Here is a 15,298-nt window from a genome sequence, read left to right as displayed (position 1 = left end):
CCAAAACTGCTAAGGATTGGATACAAATTTTCAATATGTTATATCACCTACAGAAAATATGCTTAATAAGCATTATATTGATGTCCAGTCACATATGTGTCTTGGTCAAATAGATTTACACATGATGATATCCTTTGTTCTTTTGATGTCCAGTCACATGTGTGTCTTGGTCAAATAGATTTACACATGATGATATCCTTTGTTCTTTTGATGTCCAGTCACATGTGTGTCTTGGTCAAATAGATTTACACATGATGATATCCTTTGTTCTTTTGATCTCCAGTCACACATGTGTCTTTGTCAAATAGATTTACACATGATGATATCCTTTGTTCTTTTGATGTCCAGTCACATGTGTGTCTTGGTCAAATAGATTTACACATGATGATAATCCTTTGTTCTTTTGATGTCCAGTCACATGTGTGTCTTGGTCAAATAGATTTACACATGTGTGTCTTGGTCAAATAGATTTACACATGATGATATTCCTTTGTTCTTTTGATTTTGCATCAATGTTTTAAGTCATTAATTATGTCATACCAATGCTAATTCTTAATTCTTTTGTAAACTACAATATTGATCAACAATATTTGAACCACCTTGACCTATATTTATGCTCAAGGTACTTTAAAGAAATTTGAGGTCAATGTCTTTAAATTTTAGTTGTGGTACCAGTGTTTTATTTTCAATATACTTGAGAAGGTCAAAACTGGTTACCAATACCATGCTATTGTTTCACATGTGTACGTCCTTTGTATTGATAGACATACCACATCTTTGATAATTATCAATATATTCTGGTTTTATTGTAAAATAAGATTATCTCTATGACCCAATTTCACACATAGCTGGCTCCTTTTAAAGTTGTTATATTTGTTATATTTGTTATTGATGTTATATTCTCTACCCAGATGACACCTTCTGCATATATTCTGAACGTATGATGCCTTAAACACATTTCTGACCGGAGATTCCTTATATTGACCTGAATCATCACTTGGAAAACGCATATTTATATGAAATATGATGACATTGAAATTTTGATATTTTTTATGATTCATGATCATCACTTCTAATATTTTGAGTGATATTAACTTAAATGGCAGTTAACCCATGATGCTGAAAATAGTTTGTTTTAGTTAGTATTACTAACCATGTAAGAGACCCATGTAATGGATATTCTTTCTGCAAGGTGGTGCAATTAAGTTAATTTGAAAAAAATTATAATGTAATAAGAAATATCTCTTTCAACTCTTGCTTTAAGTTTTTTCTTATATAAATTATAATGAGATGTTGACATTTGGGAACATGTTTTCAGATAATGAATGGAAATACTTGAAGATCCAAATTTAGATTGCTAGCAATTATGTAACACATTGATTCTTTTTATGAAAAAAGCCTTTCTGACACTGTTCAAAGCATCCATTCTCACCATTATTGACAGGTTTCAGATTATACAGATATTATATATATCACACCTGTGATCTTGGACCATTAACAGTTTCTTTTTATCCATATAACGTTTCAACAAACTTATGGCTCAGTATTGAGACATTGGTTTGAACTTAAAAAGCCAAATCTTACTTACTAGAGAATGTCAAAATAGAAGCATAGGATAGACACAAGAAGAGCCAAATCTAAAAAGTGCACCAAAACTTAACCACTGTTTCTGATGTAAATTGAACAAAGAATAGTAACGGAGAATGTGTTGCAGAGACAACAACCTGACCAAAAATATAGCAATGTACTGTTAAGCTTTGAAATTGTTACTGCTTATAAAGTTATAAATAAAATTAAATCTAAAATTTGAAAAAATCTGCTTTATGTAAATTGGTGAAGACATGTAAAATAGCAATAATTTACAGTATAAGGTTCTAAAATAAAAAGATCTATATCTTATACCCCTGAACTCTCAGAACTTGCTATTTATTACGAAAGTCAACAATTATTGTTCAACCTATCACAATTTTCAGATTACAAAAACATAACTAAAAGCAGAATTTACTCTTTAATGCCATCTCCTGCTGTAAATATGCAAGTGCTGAGGTTAATATTGTCATTGTAAGACTAATTTGGTGTTTTCTCTCCCTTATTGGAATTTATATTGCCATCGTTGACAGAATTTGTCGTCAGTAATATGTTTGAAATGAGAAAAAAGCTTTAACTTCAACAGTATCATATATTCCACATCTTAAGTTAGGTGTTATATTTGAAATTGAGAATAAACGAGAAAAAGAAATCACAAGAGACATTACCAGCAGTTTTTAACATCCAGTAGAATTGCAACATAATAGAAGAAAAGGTGATTAAGGTTAAAATGATGTGACAACTTGGCATCTATGGAAACTTAATGTAATTGTCTTTTCGTGTATTAAGTATTGAAAAATTAACTGGCTGCCTCGATATCTCATTTCTATCCATATTTATGGATTGATATTTACATAGTATGAATAAAAGGAGATGGTGAAAACACATCGATGAGGAAGTAATGTTAACAAATAAAAAATCTTGATTAACACCTGATCTTCAACAATAGACAAATGTTTATTCATCAATTAATAGTTATTATTATTTAAAAAAAAAAAAACTAGATTTTAATTGCTTCAACAAAGTCGCATAGGCGAGACTTAGAGTGCTGTTTCTGGTTGCATCAGCAAGGGAATATTAGATCTGCAGTTGTATCAGCATTGGCAGATCTCATTTCCAGCAGGATTATATGGCCTCATGCACATCCTAAGTCACGGTCTATTGACATATCTCTGTGTCAACACTTTTTGAAATTTTGATGTTTAAGGTGGTATGGGTGTCTTTTGCCATGTTGGATAGTAAAAACAGAGAACCTAAGGTCCAGATTTTCAATCAAGTTAGCAAAATTTGATGCAGGAATGCAGATAATTAATGTTAATTTTCATTTAAAAAGCTGTCTTCTCGTATTTTATTTTACAATTCTATCATTTAGTTTAGCTTTTAATCACATAATGATGTTTTTTCCTGTATAATCCATACTAACTGTGTCATTTAGTCACAACCTGTAGCTTGAGAAAATGCTCGGTGACCTATCATTTTTATTATATTTTTGAACATATATCGATAAAAAATACATTTTGACAAATTATGAACAAATTTTATAATTTATTATTTAGACACCCATACCACCTTAAGTAATGGAAGAATGCATTCAACATAGTACCACACCAATAATTAATGTAAAGCCATTATGTGTGAAGGTCTCTAGACAGGGTTATGATTTTTTAGGTTTTCTAAGCTCTCTAGATGAACGTAAGCTCTTTATTTTCCATTTTCTTTTTTGTGAAAAGGCATTAGAATAAAACTTTATGTGTTTTAATCTGTTTTGTATCTCTAATTCCTTGTCTGAGTGTAGGTGCTGTTTGTGAATCAATAGAGAGAAAACCCATCCGTTTTTAGATTGTACACTAAACCTTTTCATGTTTTTGTACTGCAGACAAGGAAGTCATCCATCTTTATAAGGACTTATTGAGATAAGCTTATTATGTATAGTTTTTATTTATTTCATTGAAACACGTAACCTGACGCAAAATAGAAAGTCTGCAAAGGACAACAATGTTCACAATAATTGAACCATCAAATTCATTGTATAACCAAATAAAACTCTTAAAGCCAATGTATATTTCTTAGTCTAAGTCTGATTGTATGCAGTACATGAAATCTAATTAGTGATTCTATAACATTTATTGGATGGTAAAAGACATCTTTCTTGAATGCTGGATTATTCCTTATGTTGATGTCCTTGGTGTATTATTCATCAATGGACAATGAAATGTTCAGTTCCCTTTTTGCTTTTGCCCCTTTATGTCAAACTTATAATATATTGATGTAAAAATGTTCTTTCTTTTGACAGATGATGAGGAGATATCTTTAATGCATGGTTGTTTTGAGGTAAGTAAATATAGTAGTTGGTGCTACAAATGTATATGAAAATATCTATGCTACAAATAAATTTGAGAATGAAAATAGGAAATTAGTCAAAGAGACAACCAGACAAAAGAGCAGAAAACAGCTGAAGCAGTGAAGGCATCCAATGGGTCTTAAGCACAGTTAGAAAACCAAAGATTACGGAATCCTTCTATACCGGTCACTGTCTTGAACGAAAAAATTCAGTCTTGTCATTGTCCTGCTGTAGTGATACCTATGGCGTGCATTTTGAACCTGTATTAATAGGTCACTATAATAAGCTCAGTTTTCTCCATTTCCAAGGATGACGGTTATATAAGGGTTTGATAAAGGAAACATAAAAGCTTTGCTGGTTTACTGTTGACTTCTATAATTGATAGTGTTTCTATTGGTTTCTGACCAGCATTATGTATCATTATAAAGGGATTAGCAATACAAGGATGACTAGCTTCCTGTCTCGCTCTTAATATACAATGTTATAGTCCCTTCTGGATAAAATATGAATTGATATAATTTTCTTCTATTTGCAGAATAGAAATATTGAAGAAGCACTATAATTTTTGTTTTGTTTATGATTCATTTGTGACTATCTCCATTGATGAAATTACATTTTGTATTTGTTTTCTATCACTAATTACGTAGCATTGAAGATTAAATAAGCTTGAATTCAGCCATGATGGTCTTTGGGAATGGTCATTATTGTTGATAGTTTTCCTTGTGGTTTTATTGATCATTTTTGTTTGTATCGAGGCCATACACATCCTTAAAATAAAAAAAAAATGTTCTTAGAGATTTCATGGTTTTGCAAATATTCAACTGAAGATTGACTAAATTGGGTTTGTTTTATGTCCAGTGGCAAATGTTTCATGCTTTTTTTGGATGACAATTTATCTATGAGATTTGTGACATTATGAAACAATGACAGTATAAGACTTCTAGAATAGATAGACATCCTTTGGTTTAACAGCAACAGAAAAACAATCGATTATCAACTGTTATAAAGAAGAACTAGCAAACAATGAAAGATCAAATTACCTTACTTTGTACATGTACAGAAATAATGCACACACATTGAAAATTCAGTAATTAATTGATTATTGAAACTATAGTATAGCTAATTTTAAAGATTTTCAATTTAGAATTATCTGAAAATTGACAAAAATGTGATAATTATATCATTTCAATGTTGATTTGGTACACAGATGTCACCTTGCTCTAATTTATAATAATAAAAAACACATTATTTTGTTTAAATATTTAGAGGCCTCAGTAGTTGTGAACCCTGCTCATGGCAAGGAACTTTTGTTTGATCTAACTTTATTAGGAAAGCCAGTTTTCAAGCTAAAGATTTGGGTTCACTCAGGTTTCACCTTTTTACCCAATCAAAACTTGCAGGTATGATGTAAACAACAATTAAAAAATAATGATATATACAGTACTTTGGATTCATTAATATTCGTTGGATACCAATTTTCATGGATTTCGTGGGTACAGGGGAACCATGAATTTAAAAGTTACTTGAGTGCAGACTTTGCCAAAACCACGAAATCAAATATCAACGAACATGCAAATTTTCCTCAACCCAAAAGAGACAACTAATCTCTAAAGTACAAATAAAGTGGATGTAAGCAATTTAGCTTCAAGGAATCCATATGAACTTGTTTCTTTGAATTCTTTTTGATTATGTCATTGCATTAGTTTGGCCTCTCACAGATTATGCAACAAGTTTAGTCAGGTACATGTGGGAAATACTGCTCGGATATTTTATTGTCACTTTTATAATTGTTCAATTTGTCTTCTTTCAGAAAATTCCCATGAAAGATTTCCACGCAGAAATACGAGCATACAAAGATGTTGAAGACTTCCTTAATAGTACACTGTTACTATTAAATCTACAAGAATCTGGTTTAACAGAAATCATAAATGCAATGTTGAAAAAGCTACATGAGAATTCCGATGACGGGTCAGAGTTCACTTTAGAGGAAGCAAGACATGCTATTTTTACACAAGATTCAGGTAATACCATAGAGTAGATCATGGAAAGCATTAATATATAATACTGGTAACTTCTTTTAACCTTCCTGGAAGATTAGGCAGTATTTGTAGATCATCCAACTAACATTGGAATCTGCTTGAGACTGCAGTTTACACTTTGAATTATTGAAACACCTGAAAACCCTTCAAAACTATTGCAACTGTTAAAATTTATTAATAAAACATGTGTAAAACCATTTGCAGTACTAACATAAAGCAGTGTACTTGAAAATTAGGAGATTGCTTTTCATATAAGACATTCACAGATGCTTACCATATCCATTTATAAATTCTCAAGTGATCCTTTGTTGTTTTTTTGCAGGTCACTTTCCCTCCCAACCCAAAAGTTACTTAGGTACTATAGATAAAGTAGGGGAAAGCTTATTTAGCTGTTATTAGAAATTCTGAAATTTCTCTCTTTTTTATGTTTTTTATTTATTTATATGAATGCCTTCACTCTTAATGAATTGTGAAATTACACCATCTGAAAATGTGGAAAAAAATCCATCTTTATATTAACGATTTTATCAGTTTTTAAAATGACATAGTCATAACTATATTGAATTATTACAAATTAGAATTTTATTTCTGATGGGTCCTAACAATATCATTTAAAACATTAAAAAAGGAATGAAATTAAGTGGATGTTTGTTTATAAAATCTATCTTAAAAACAATTCTAATCCAATAATATTAAAGTATCTGCTGAGAAAATAACTGTGATAAATTTTTTAAAGAAGCACTTTAGATGTAAATTGTTTAACTGATTTTATTATGCCACCCCCAACAGATCAATAACAAAGCCAGTATCAAAGTAATTACATGTTGTAATGAAGGGATAATTTAATAACTGTTTTAAGTTCCCTCTGAAAATTTAGATAAAACTGCCATATCTCTCAATCACAGCAGAGACAATTCAATAATCAATACCATAAAAAATTGTAGTGGTCCTTTTTGATAAACGAGATTATTGTAAATTAATGTAGTATATGTCATATCCTTCCCAGTCATTAAGACTGCTATTTATATTTTTGTCAGAAATTGTCATTAAGAGAAAATTGTTTTTTTAATATTTCAGCAGTTGTATGAATTGATTCAGATGTGTTTCTCCCTTGGTTCTATATTCCAAAACATTTCAACCTAGCATAGCTTAATCTCTAATAGTCTACAGTACTACATATAAGGTTAATGGGTTTTTATATACTATGCTCATCAACAGGTTAGCTCGATTTATAGTAATAAAATAATGAATTAAAAATGACATTACCAGTTTTAACAACTATTTGCTCGCTGAACCTTGATTTGTTGAATAATCTGTAAATCAATAAAGCAAAAGTTAACACATAATAATTTTTTTACCACCAAAGTGTGCCATGCATCTTTGTTTTTATTATTAATTTTATACAAAGATGCCATCAAATGTAATTGGATATTTGGCCTTTTTTAGCTTTTTTCCTTCACATAAGGTCAATTTGCAGAAAGAACCCCCCCCCCCCCCCCCACCCCCTTATCCTTCCTAAGACATTGAAGTATTTTACAATAATCATAATAACTTTATGTAAATTAGAAACACCCAAACCAGCTAACACCTTAATGATTGTATGTAATTCATATTCTTACTTTTTGATTTTGTTTTTTATATTACCGAAAAAATTGAAAATTTTTGGTCATATATTGATATCACGTTGGCGTCGTCGTCGTCATCCTCTTCGTCTGAGGACATTAGGTTTTTGCACTCTTTCTTTAGTAAAAGTAAATTGAAATCTATGAAATTTAAACACAAGGTTTATGATGATAAAAGGAAGGTTGGGATTGATTTTGGGTGTTTTGGTCCCAACAGTTTAGGAATTAGGGGCCAAATAGGGTCCAAATAAGCATTTTTCTTGGTTTTTGCACAATCACTTTAGTATAAGTTAATAGAAATCTATGAAATTTTAACACAAGTTTTATGACCACAAAAGAAAGGTTTGGATTGATTTTAGGAGTTTTGGTCCCACCAAATTAGGGGCCAAATAGGGTCCAAATAAGCATTTTTCTTGGTTTTTGCACAATCACTTTAGTATAAGTTAATAGAAATCTATGAAATTTTAACACAAGTTTTATGACCACAAAAGAAAGGTTTGGATTGATTTTAGGAGTTTTGGTCCCACCAAATTAGGGTCCAAAAGGGTCCAAAAGGGTCCAAAATCAAACTTTTTGTTTGATTTCATCAAAAAATGAATTATTGGGGTTCTTTGATATGCCAAATCTAAACGTGTATTCAGATTCTTAAGTTTTGGTCCTATTTTCAAATTGGTCTACATTAAGGTCCAAAGGGTCCAAAGTTAAACTTAGCTTTATTTTAACAATAATTGAATTCTTGGGGTTCTTTGATATGCTGAATCTAAACATGTACTTAGATTTTTGATTATGGGCCCAGTTTTCAAGTTGGTTTAAATCGGGGTCCAAAATTATTATATTAAGTATTGTGCAATAGCAAGAAAATTTTAATTGCACAGTATTCCGCAATAGCAAGAAATATTCAATTGCACAGTATTGGGCAATAGCAAGAAATCTTCAATTGCACAGTATTGTGCAATAGCAAGAAATATCTAATTGCACAATATTATGCAATAGCAAGAAATTTTCAATTGCACAGTTTTTATGAAAAATTGGAGTTATCTTTCTTCGTCCATAAAGTTGTTGAATCAACTTAAATCCTATTTAATTTATACAATATACAATGTATATTCACTTTTACTACCAACTAATAAATTAAAACAATCTTTACCATTCAGTGATTACAAGCACTCTTTTATGCCCCACCTACGATAGTAGAGGGGCATTATGTTTTCTGGTCTGTGGCTCCGTTCGTTTGTCCGTTCGTCCATCTGTGTGTCCGTTCAGGTTAAAGTTTTTGGTCAAGGTAGTTTTTGATGAAGCTGAAGTCCAATCAACTTGAAACTTAGTACACTAGTTGCTTATGATATGATCTTTCTAATTTTAAAGCCAAATTAGACTTTTGACCCCAATTTCATGGTCCACTGAACATAGAAAATGAAAGTGGGAGTTTCAGGTTAAAGTTTTTGGTCAAGGTAGTTTTTGATGAAATTAAAGTCCAATCAACTTGAAACTTGGTACATATGTTCTCTATAGTATAATCTTTCTAATTTTAATGCAAAATTGGGTAATAATGTTCTCTATAGTATAATCTTTCTAATTTTAATGCAAAATTGGGTAATAATGTTCTCTATAGTATAATCTTTCTAATTTTAATGCAAAATTGGGTAATAATGTTCTCTATAGTATAATCTTTCTAATTTTAATGCAAAATTAGATTATTACCCAATTTCACGGTCCATGGAACATGGAAAAGGATAGTGCGAATGGGGCATCCGTGTACTTTGGACACATTCTTGTTTACATTTTAATATTTTATGATGTATTTAAATGAGTAGTTATTTATGCAAACTCCATGAGAAATTTGAATTGAGATCAGTTTTGGAATAAGGGAAAGGGGGATGTGAAAAAAAAATTGGGGGGGCAGTTCAATTTTTGTCATTTCAGATTTCATAAATGAAAAGAAAATTTCTTCAAACATTTTTTTGAGAGGATTAATATTCAACAGCATAGGGAATTGCTCAAAGGCAAAAAAATGTTTTTAAGTTCATTAGACCACAATCATTCTGTGTCAGAAACCTATGCTGTGTCAACTATTTAATCACAATCCAAATTTAGAGCTGAATCCAGCTTGAATGTTGTGTCCATACTTGCCCCAACCGTTCAGGGTTCAACCTATGCGGTCGTATAAAGCTGTGCCCTGCGGAGCATCTGGTTTTCTCATCTTTCTGTGTATTTGTTTTTTAAATATTTTGTTGTTTTTGTTGATAGTATTGTAGAGTAAGAGTTGTTATTATCATTTGTGATTGGTAAATAAACCTCCTCTTGAACATTTCTTTTTTTATTCTGTTTGAACTGGTGCTGGCTTTGTAGTATATAGTATGTTTATTTTCTGTACTGTTTTGTTCCAGTTCATGATAAGAATTTGTCAGGTAGGTTGGTTTCATACAAGATAAAGCTAGTTGAAACCTTTGGTATTTTATATTTTCAAACCTTGTCAACCTTTTTGCTCCTTATTTACCTAGTTTTATGTACAGCATTTTGTAAAATGAACATGTGAAAGATGAACATTTTACAGTAACTTGTATATAAACATGCAAATTATGCATGTAAAAATCATCTGTTTTTCATTGAATTTGAAAAATATCTTTTTACACCAAACGCAACATTTGTTATTTTCACATGGTTATGTTATGTCATATTTATTTGTTTATGAAATATAAAATATATTCTTTATAATGTGCACCACCATGGTAATGTTACACATTTAAAAAAACTAACAATTACATCTTAAATGATTGAGTGTGTACAAAGGAGATTGAAATTCAGTTGGAGACCTCAAAAAATTCAGTTGGAGACCTCCGCCTATTAAACAAGTAATAATTCTTTTACTAGCCAATCATAACAAAGTAATAACTGAAAAACCTGTTTGGCTAACTTGATTCTTAGTTTAAGAAAGCTAGTAAATAATGGCTAAAAGTTAACTTTTTATTCACAAAGTACACATTCAAATTGTGCAATGCTAATGAAGAATTTTCCTGGTCACCATCAAACCTATGCAAATGGCATTCTTTTACTTCAGGGTACTATTCCCCTATTATTGTACTATTACTGTGAACCCAAACCTTTACCCTAGCACAGCCCTTATTAAATCCCAACCTAAATCTTTGGCTTTATTACAAATTAAATTTGTTAATTTTGGGTATGACAAGAGACATTTACCTGTCTGCTAATTTATGATGTCTTTATCATAGGATTTGTATAATCAACACATTTTAACAGTAGAAACTAGGTACAAGTGAAGCAGGATCTAATAACCCTTCCAGACCATCTAAAATTCCCCTTGTTTTAATGCATACATGTTTCTTGTTAATCATTGGTTCTTTAGTGTTTCAACTTGTCTTTTTGCCTAATCACATTGTTGTCAGTCTTTTCTTCAAGTCTTAGTTTTTGATCCATTCTCGTTGGTATTTTGTCTCCTTTTTTTAAACCCTGATGAAATCAACGGGCAATTTTTATAATAAAGAATTGGTATCTCTAGGATTAGAAGTCATTAGAAGTCATTCAATCCTGCCTCTTCTTCAGAATATTGTCTCAGTGTATGAATACTTTTAAAATTGAATCTGGGTTATTCTTAATTTGAACATGCGTTGTCTTTTTGTGCTAGTAAAAAGTATTTTTTGGTTTAGATAGTTTTGACAGTATGTCACTCTGACCATTGTGATGTTAACATATACTGTCTAGATGCTTTACATGTCCTAGGATTTCTAAATATATTCGTCAAATGTAATTTGGGAAATGAGAAATTGGAATAGGAAAAACAGATAGGTTTTGTTTGTGTAAATTTGTCATATTGAAAAATCTTAATTCGTCAAATGCTTCAAGTTCAATCAATTTAAAAAAAAAAAACTTGCACTACAATGCATTTCATCCTGTATACAATGAATGGGAATGTGAAGGAATATATAATTATAAATGTGCAGTAATGCAGGACTGTTGCCATTTAGATGTCTCTTTGTTATTTTTGTTGTTGGGTTGCTATCTCATTGGCCTTTACAGTTTCTGTACCATATGAGTATCTGGACCATATGTGTATTGTTGGATCATACAAGCATTTTGTTATAGAGGTAGACAATATACGTTTTTGGACAATATGTATTTTTTTAATATGCATGAAAAAGGTTAACCAATGATCGATGCTTACTTATCCTACTTGCTTGCTTTTTGTTCAGCAAGTACGAAACCAAGCAAGTGTGCTCAGGAAACAAAACATAACTTACAACAACATACCAAAAGGTGTAAGTAAGAAACACAATAAAGACGTTGTGGACACAGATGATTTCTCAAGAATATCACTGCAATTGATTTTTTTTTAAATTTAGTAAAGATAAACGTTGGAAGAATTATAACTTTTGCTGTAACGTACACACAACTCATTTCCCAAATGAAAGACACAAATTACTAACGGATATTTTTTATCTTTGATGTTTTGTATGGTTAACCTGTTTTTTATGCCTTCACAATGTCAATTCAAAGCATTTTTATCTTGTTGACATTTTTTCCACTATTTAAACAGTTGACTTCTTGCATGCAAGTTCATTTATATTTCTCGAAGTTATCTTCACAATAAGATTAACAATATTAAAGATCGTACGTTTCTAGTTTTATTGTGTTTATGACTTTGACCGTAAGCATATGATAGGACCATATATATGCAAATGGTCATGATCATATAAGTGGTTGAAAAACTCAACTGGTCATAAAATACCCACTTTTCCTTAATTCATAGTTATTTAAAAAAGGAAGATTTTGAAATGGCAGTAAATTTTGTATGAATGACAAAACTGAAATTTTACTAATATCTTGTGTTTATTTTTCATTCCCATATTGTTCAAATTGCTGTGGAAAATGTGTTGAAATGTTCTAAAGCAATAAAGAGTATATGGTTTCTGATACATTATACCATTGATCATGAACATCAGTCATGCATGAAGGTTTTGGAATCTGTATAGAGCTAGTAAAATTGGGTTTCAGTAGAAAAGACTTGAATCCTTCACATCCACATGCAGTTTTAGGTACCACTGAGGAAAAATTAGAAAGATGTATTTAGTAGTGTAGTGAGGCCCATAAGAGCCTGCAGATTATAAGGGAAGAAAAGGGATTTGTATTGCCTATCCTCGGTAACTGTGGCTTCATTACAATTCATGGGATAACAATTTTCATGGATTGTGGATAAAGATGAACAAGGATTTGTATAGTGATACTTCAGGTGAACCACAAATCTAAATGTTCAAGGAACTACAAATTTTCTATAGGCTTGTATGAATGCTTAATTTGGATACTGTAAACCACAAAATCAAATCTGTATTTTCACAATTCATGAAAATTGATACCAATCAACACAATGATTTGTATATTGATACTATACAAATCCTTGGTCCTTAGTATGTTAAAGACAAGATAAGTTTCTTGTACATATTTCTCTATTCTAAAGGTTTTACAACAAATAAGGTGGCACAGATTATGAATGAATCTGTTAATAGTAAGTTCTGCTCATGGGTTTAACGTTGGGATTGTATCTAACAGCAAAGCTGAAAATATTTTAGATAATATACAGGAATAGTTGTATAAATGATTTAGATATGCATGATCTATGTTAGTTGTCATAAAGTGTCAATGTAAAGTAGAAATGTCAGATATGTCTGTTACAACTGCTTAAGAATTGTCAACTGTTAGAATGCAATAGATGGATAAAATTTTACATTTTAAACCTAATAAGCAAGATTTTTTTTTAATTTCATGCCGCCTGTCTGACATTTGGGTAACACATTGTCTCTGTCTTTTAACTTGAATATGATTTCTATTCTAAAGTATTTTAAGATTTGAAAAAATATCTTTTGAGGATATATTGACTTTTATTTCAGTAATTTAACTTAAGACATTCCATCAAATAATATCGTGAGTGTGACAGAGACTAGGCCTACTTGGTAGCAGTAGAACATTGCTTTACATGTGATCAATTTATTGTCTTAGATTTGGTTTATTACAGCTCAATTTAGATAAATCTGTTTAAGTCTGTGTTGTTCAAATAATGAAATGAAACTTCATGTTAGGAAAAATAACAGTTGACCATTAGTTCAATATACAGTTAGATGGTAAATCAATAATAAACAAACCATTAAACACTTGGGAGTATATTGAATGGTAAATGGAATTGAGATTGCTAAAAAGATGACATGAAAGTGAATTTTCAGTTTACAGTGAAACTATATATATCTTTATTCTTATAAAGCCAATGCATAACATTGGTACAGAGATAACAAATACAACAATAAATATTTACAATATGTACACAACAAGCGAGAGAGGTTACAAAAGTTACAAGCCAAGTATTTATGTTTTTTATAAACGAACTAAACTTAAAGTGTAGATTAATATTTTTACAACTTTTTATATTTCGTTAGGAAAACGTGGGGAGAATAAATGCTGTTTCATTTCTTCAAAATTAGTGCCTAATTTTGCTGAAAATTACCCCCAAGTTTAATAGCCCCATGTTTTACAATAAAAGATGTAAAAATGATTTGAAATCCCTGAAAGCAGCAGCTTTAGAATAATGTGATGCATTGACCTTGTTAATATCTTGAATTATATGAAGGGTGATGGATTTGAAACCCATGAGAGGTGATTTGTTTTTAAATGTGCTATCCATTACTACCAATTCCTTCCAAAGTGTTGCAGTATATGAAACTGGCTAGCTTCTGATATATAATGGTTGCAGGTTTTCATGTGAAATTGTATAATGGTTGCAGGTTTTCATGTGAAATTGTGTTTTAGAACATATGACATCAATCAGTTTGAAGGTTAATCATTTTATTTTTGACTGACAGATTACCACAGAATAGAATATATTCGTCCAATAAATTTCTATTTTATTACTTGTTTATTACTTGTTGTTGTATTGTTTACATCAGTGGTTACAATGAAAAAGATGATTGAAGTAAGAAAAGGAATGCTAATGAATGTGAGGTTAAGTTAAAGTAGAACATAGTTGTATCAAGGTGAAAGATATAGTTTGAGTTATCTCCCTTAGGCTAATTAATTTGCAGAAATATCAGAAATTATAATTACTTAGATTTAGGGAAATAGATTGTATCAGTGCATACCTGACATGTTTGGAAATCTCTCTTTGATAATGTGAATAGTCTACCACAATTTTGTTCAAATTTCTATAGTTGAAAGCATGGCCCTTCAATAAAGGGACTTCAGTTACAAATAGTCGACATTTTCTGAATGTTGTATGTTTTGAATTTGAAATAAGTCTAATTGAGTTAAGCGAAGAACTAACCAGTTTTCATATTATTCAGATTTCTTTTCAGTTCAGTTGAAGAATTTCTGTTGAAAATTAATTACCGACCATTAAATAACTGTAAATGACGCATGATTTATTTTTCAGTGCAAACCTTGAGTAGAACAATCCAGGCTACAACAACCAGTGAAGATAGTGGCTTTGATTTTGATCAGTCGTGGATATGTGCCATGTAAGTCACAATGTTTTATAGCACACTTATACAACATCACAAGTTTTAAGTTCAATAGGAATAAATAAGATTTAAAACCTAAAATTTGAAACTAGGCTGTTGGATTGCATTATTTGGATATCTTTTTACATAACTCCTAGCACCAATTGTTTTCAATTGACCTGTGTTTTGCTGTTTACCATCTCCATGGTAAAG

At 30.7% G+C, this 15,298-nt stretch overlaps 1 protein-coding gene across 11 annotated transcripts in view; it reads left to right on the top strand.

Moving 5' to 3' along the window:
- LOC143064830 (solute carrier family 4 member 11-like) overlaps positions 1 to 15,298 on the top strand; it is an 83,201-nt gene that overhangs the window by 40,167 nt on the left and 27,736 nt on the right. For 10 of the 11 annotated variants that reach the window (XM_076237997.1, XM_076238006.1, XM_076238015.1 and 7 more), the window contains 4 exons: positions 3,881 to 3,918; positions 5,739 to 5,949; positions 9,977 to 9,997; positions 15,019 to 15,103. In XM_076237997.1, the coding sequence (XP_076094112.1) occupies positions 3,881 to 3,918; positions 5,739 to 5,949; positions 9,977 to 9,997; positions 15,019 to 15,103 (355 nt within the window). The remainder of the gene's footprint in view (positions 1 to 3,880; positions 3,919 to 5,738; positions 5,950 to 9,976; positions 9,998 to 15,018; positions 15,104 to 15,298) is intronic. The other variant, XM_076237988.1, reaches the window with a different exon arrangement.

Source organism: Mytilus galloprovincialis, chromosome 1, assembly GCF_965363235.1.
Source record: "Mytilus galloprovincialis chromosome 1, xbMytGall1.hap1.1, whole genome shotgun sequence".
Classification (NCBI taxonomy): domain Eukaryota; kingdom Metazoa; phylum Mollusca; class Bivalvia; order Mytilida; family Mytilidae; genus Mytilus; species Mytilus galloprovincialis.
Note: the sequence above shows the minus strand (reverse complement) of the source record. Positions and strands in the feature narration are given on the sequence as shown.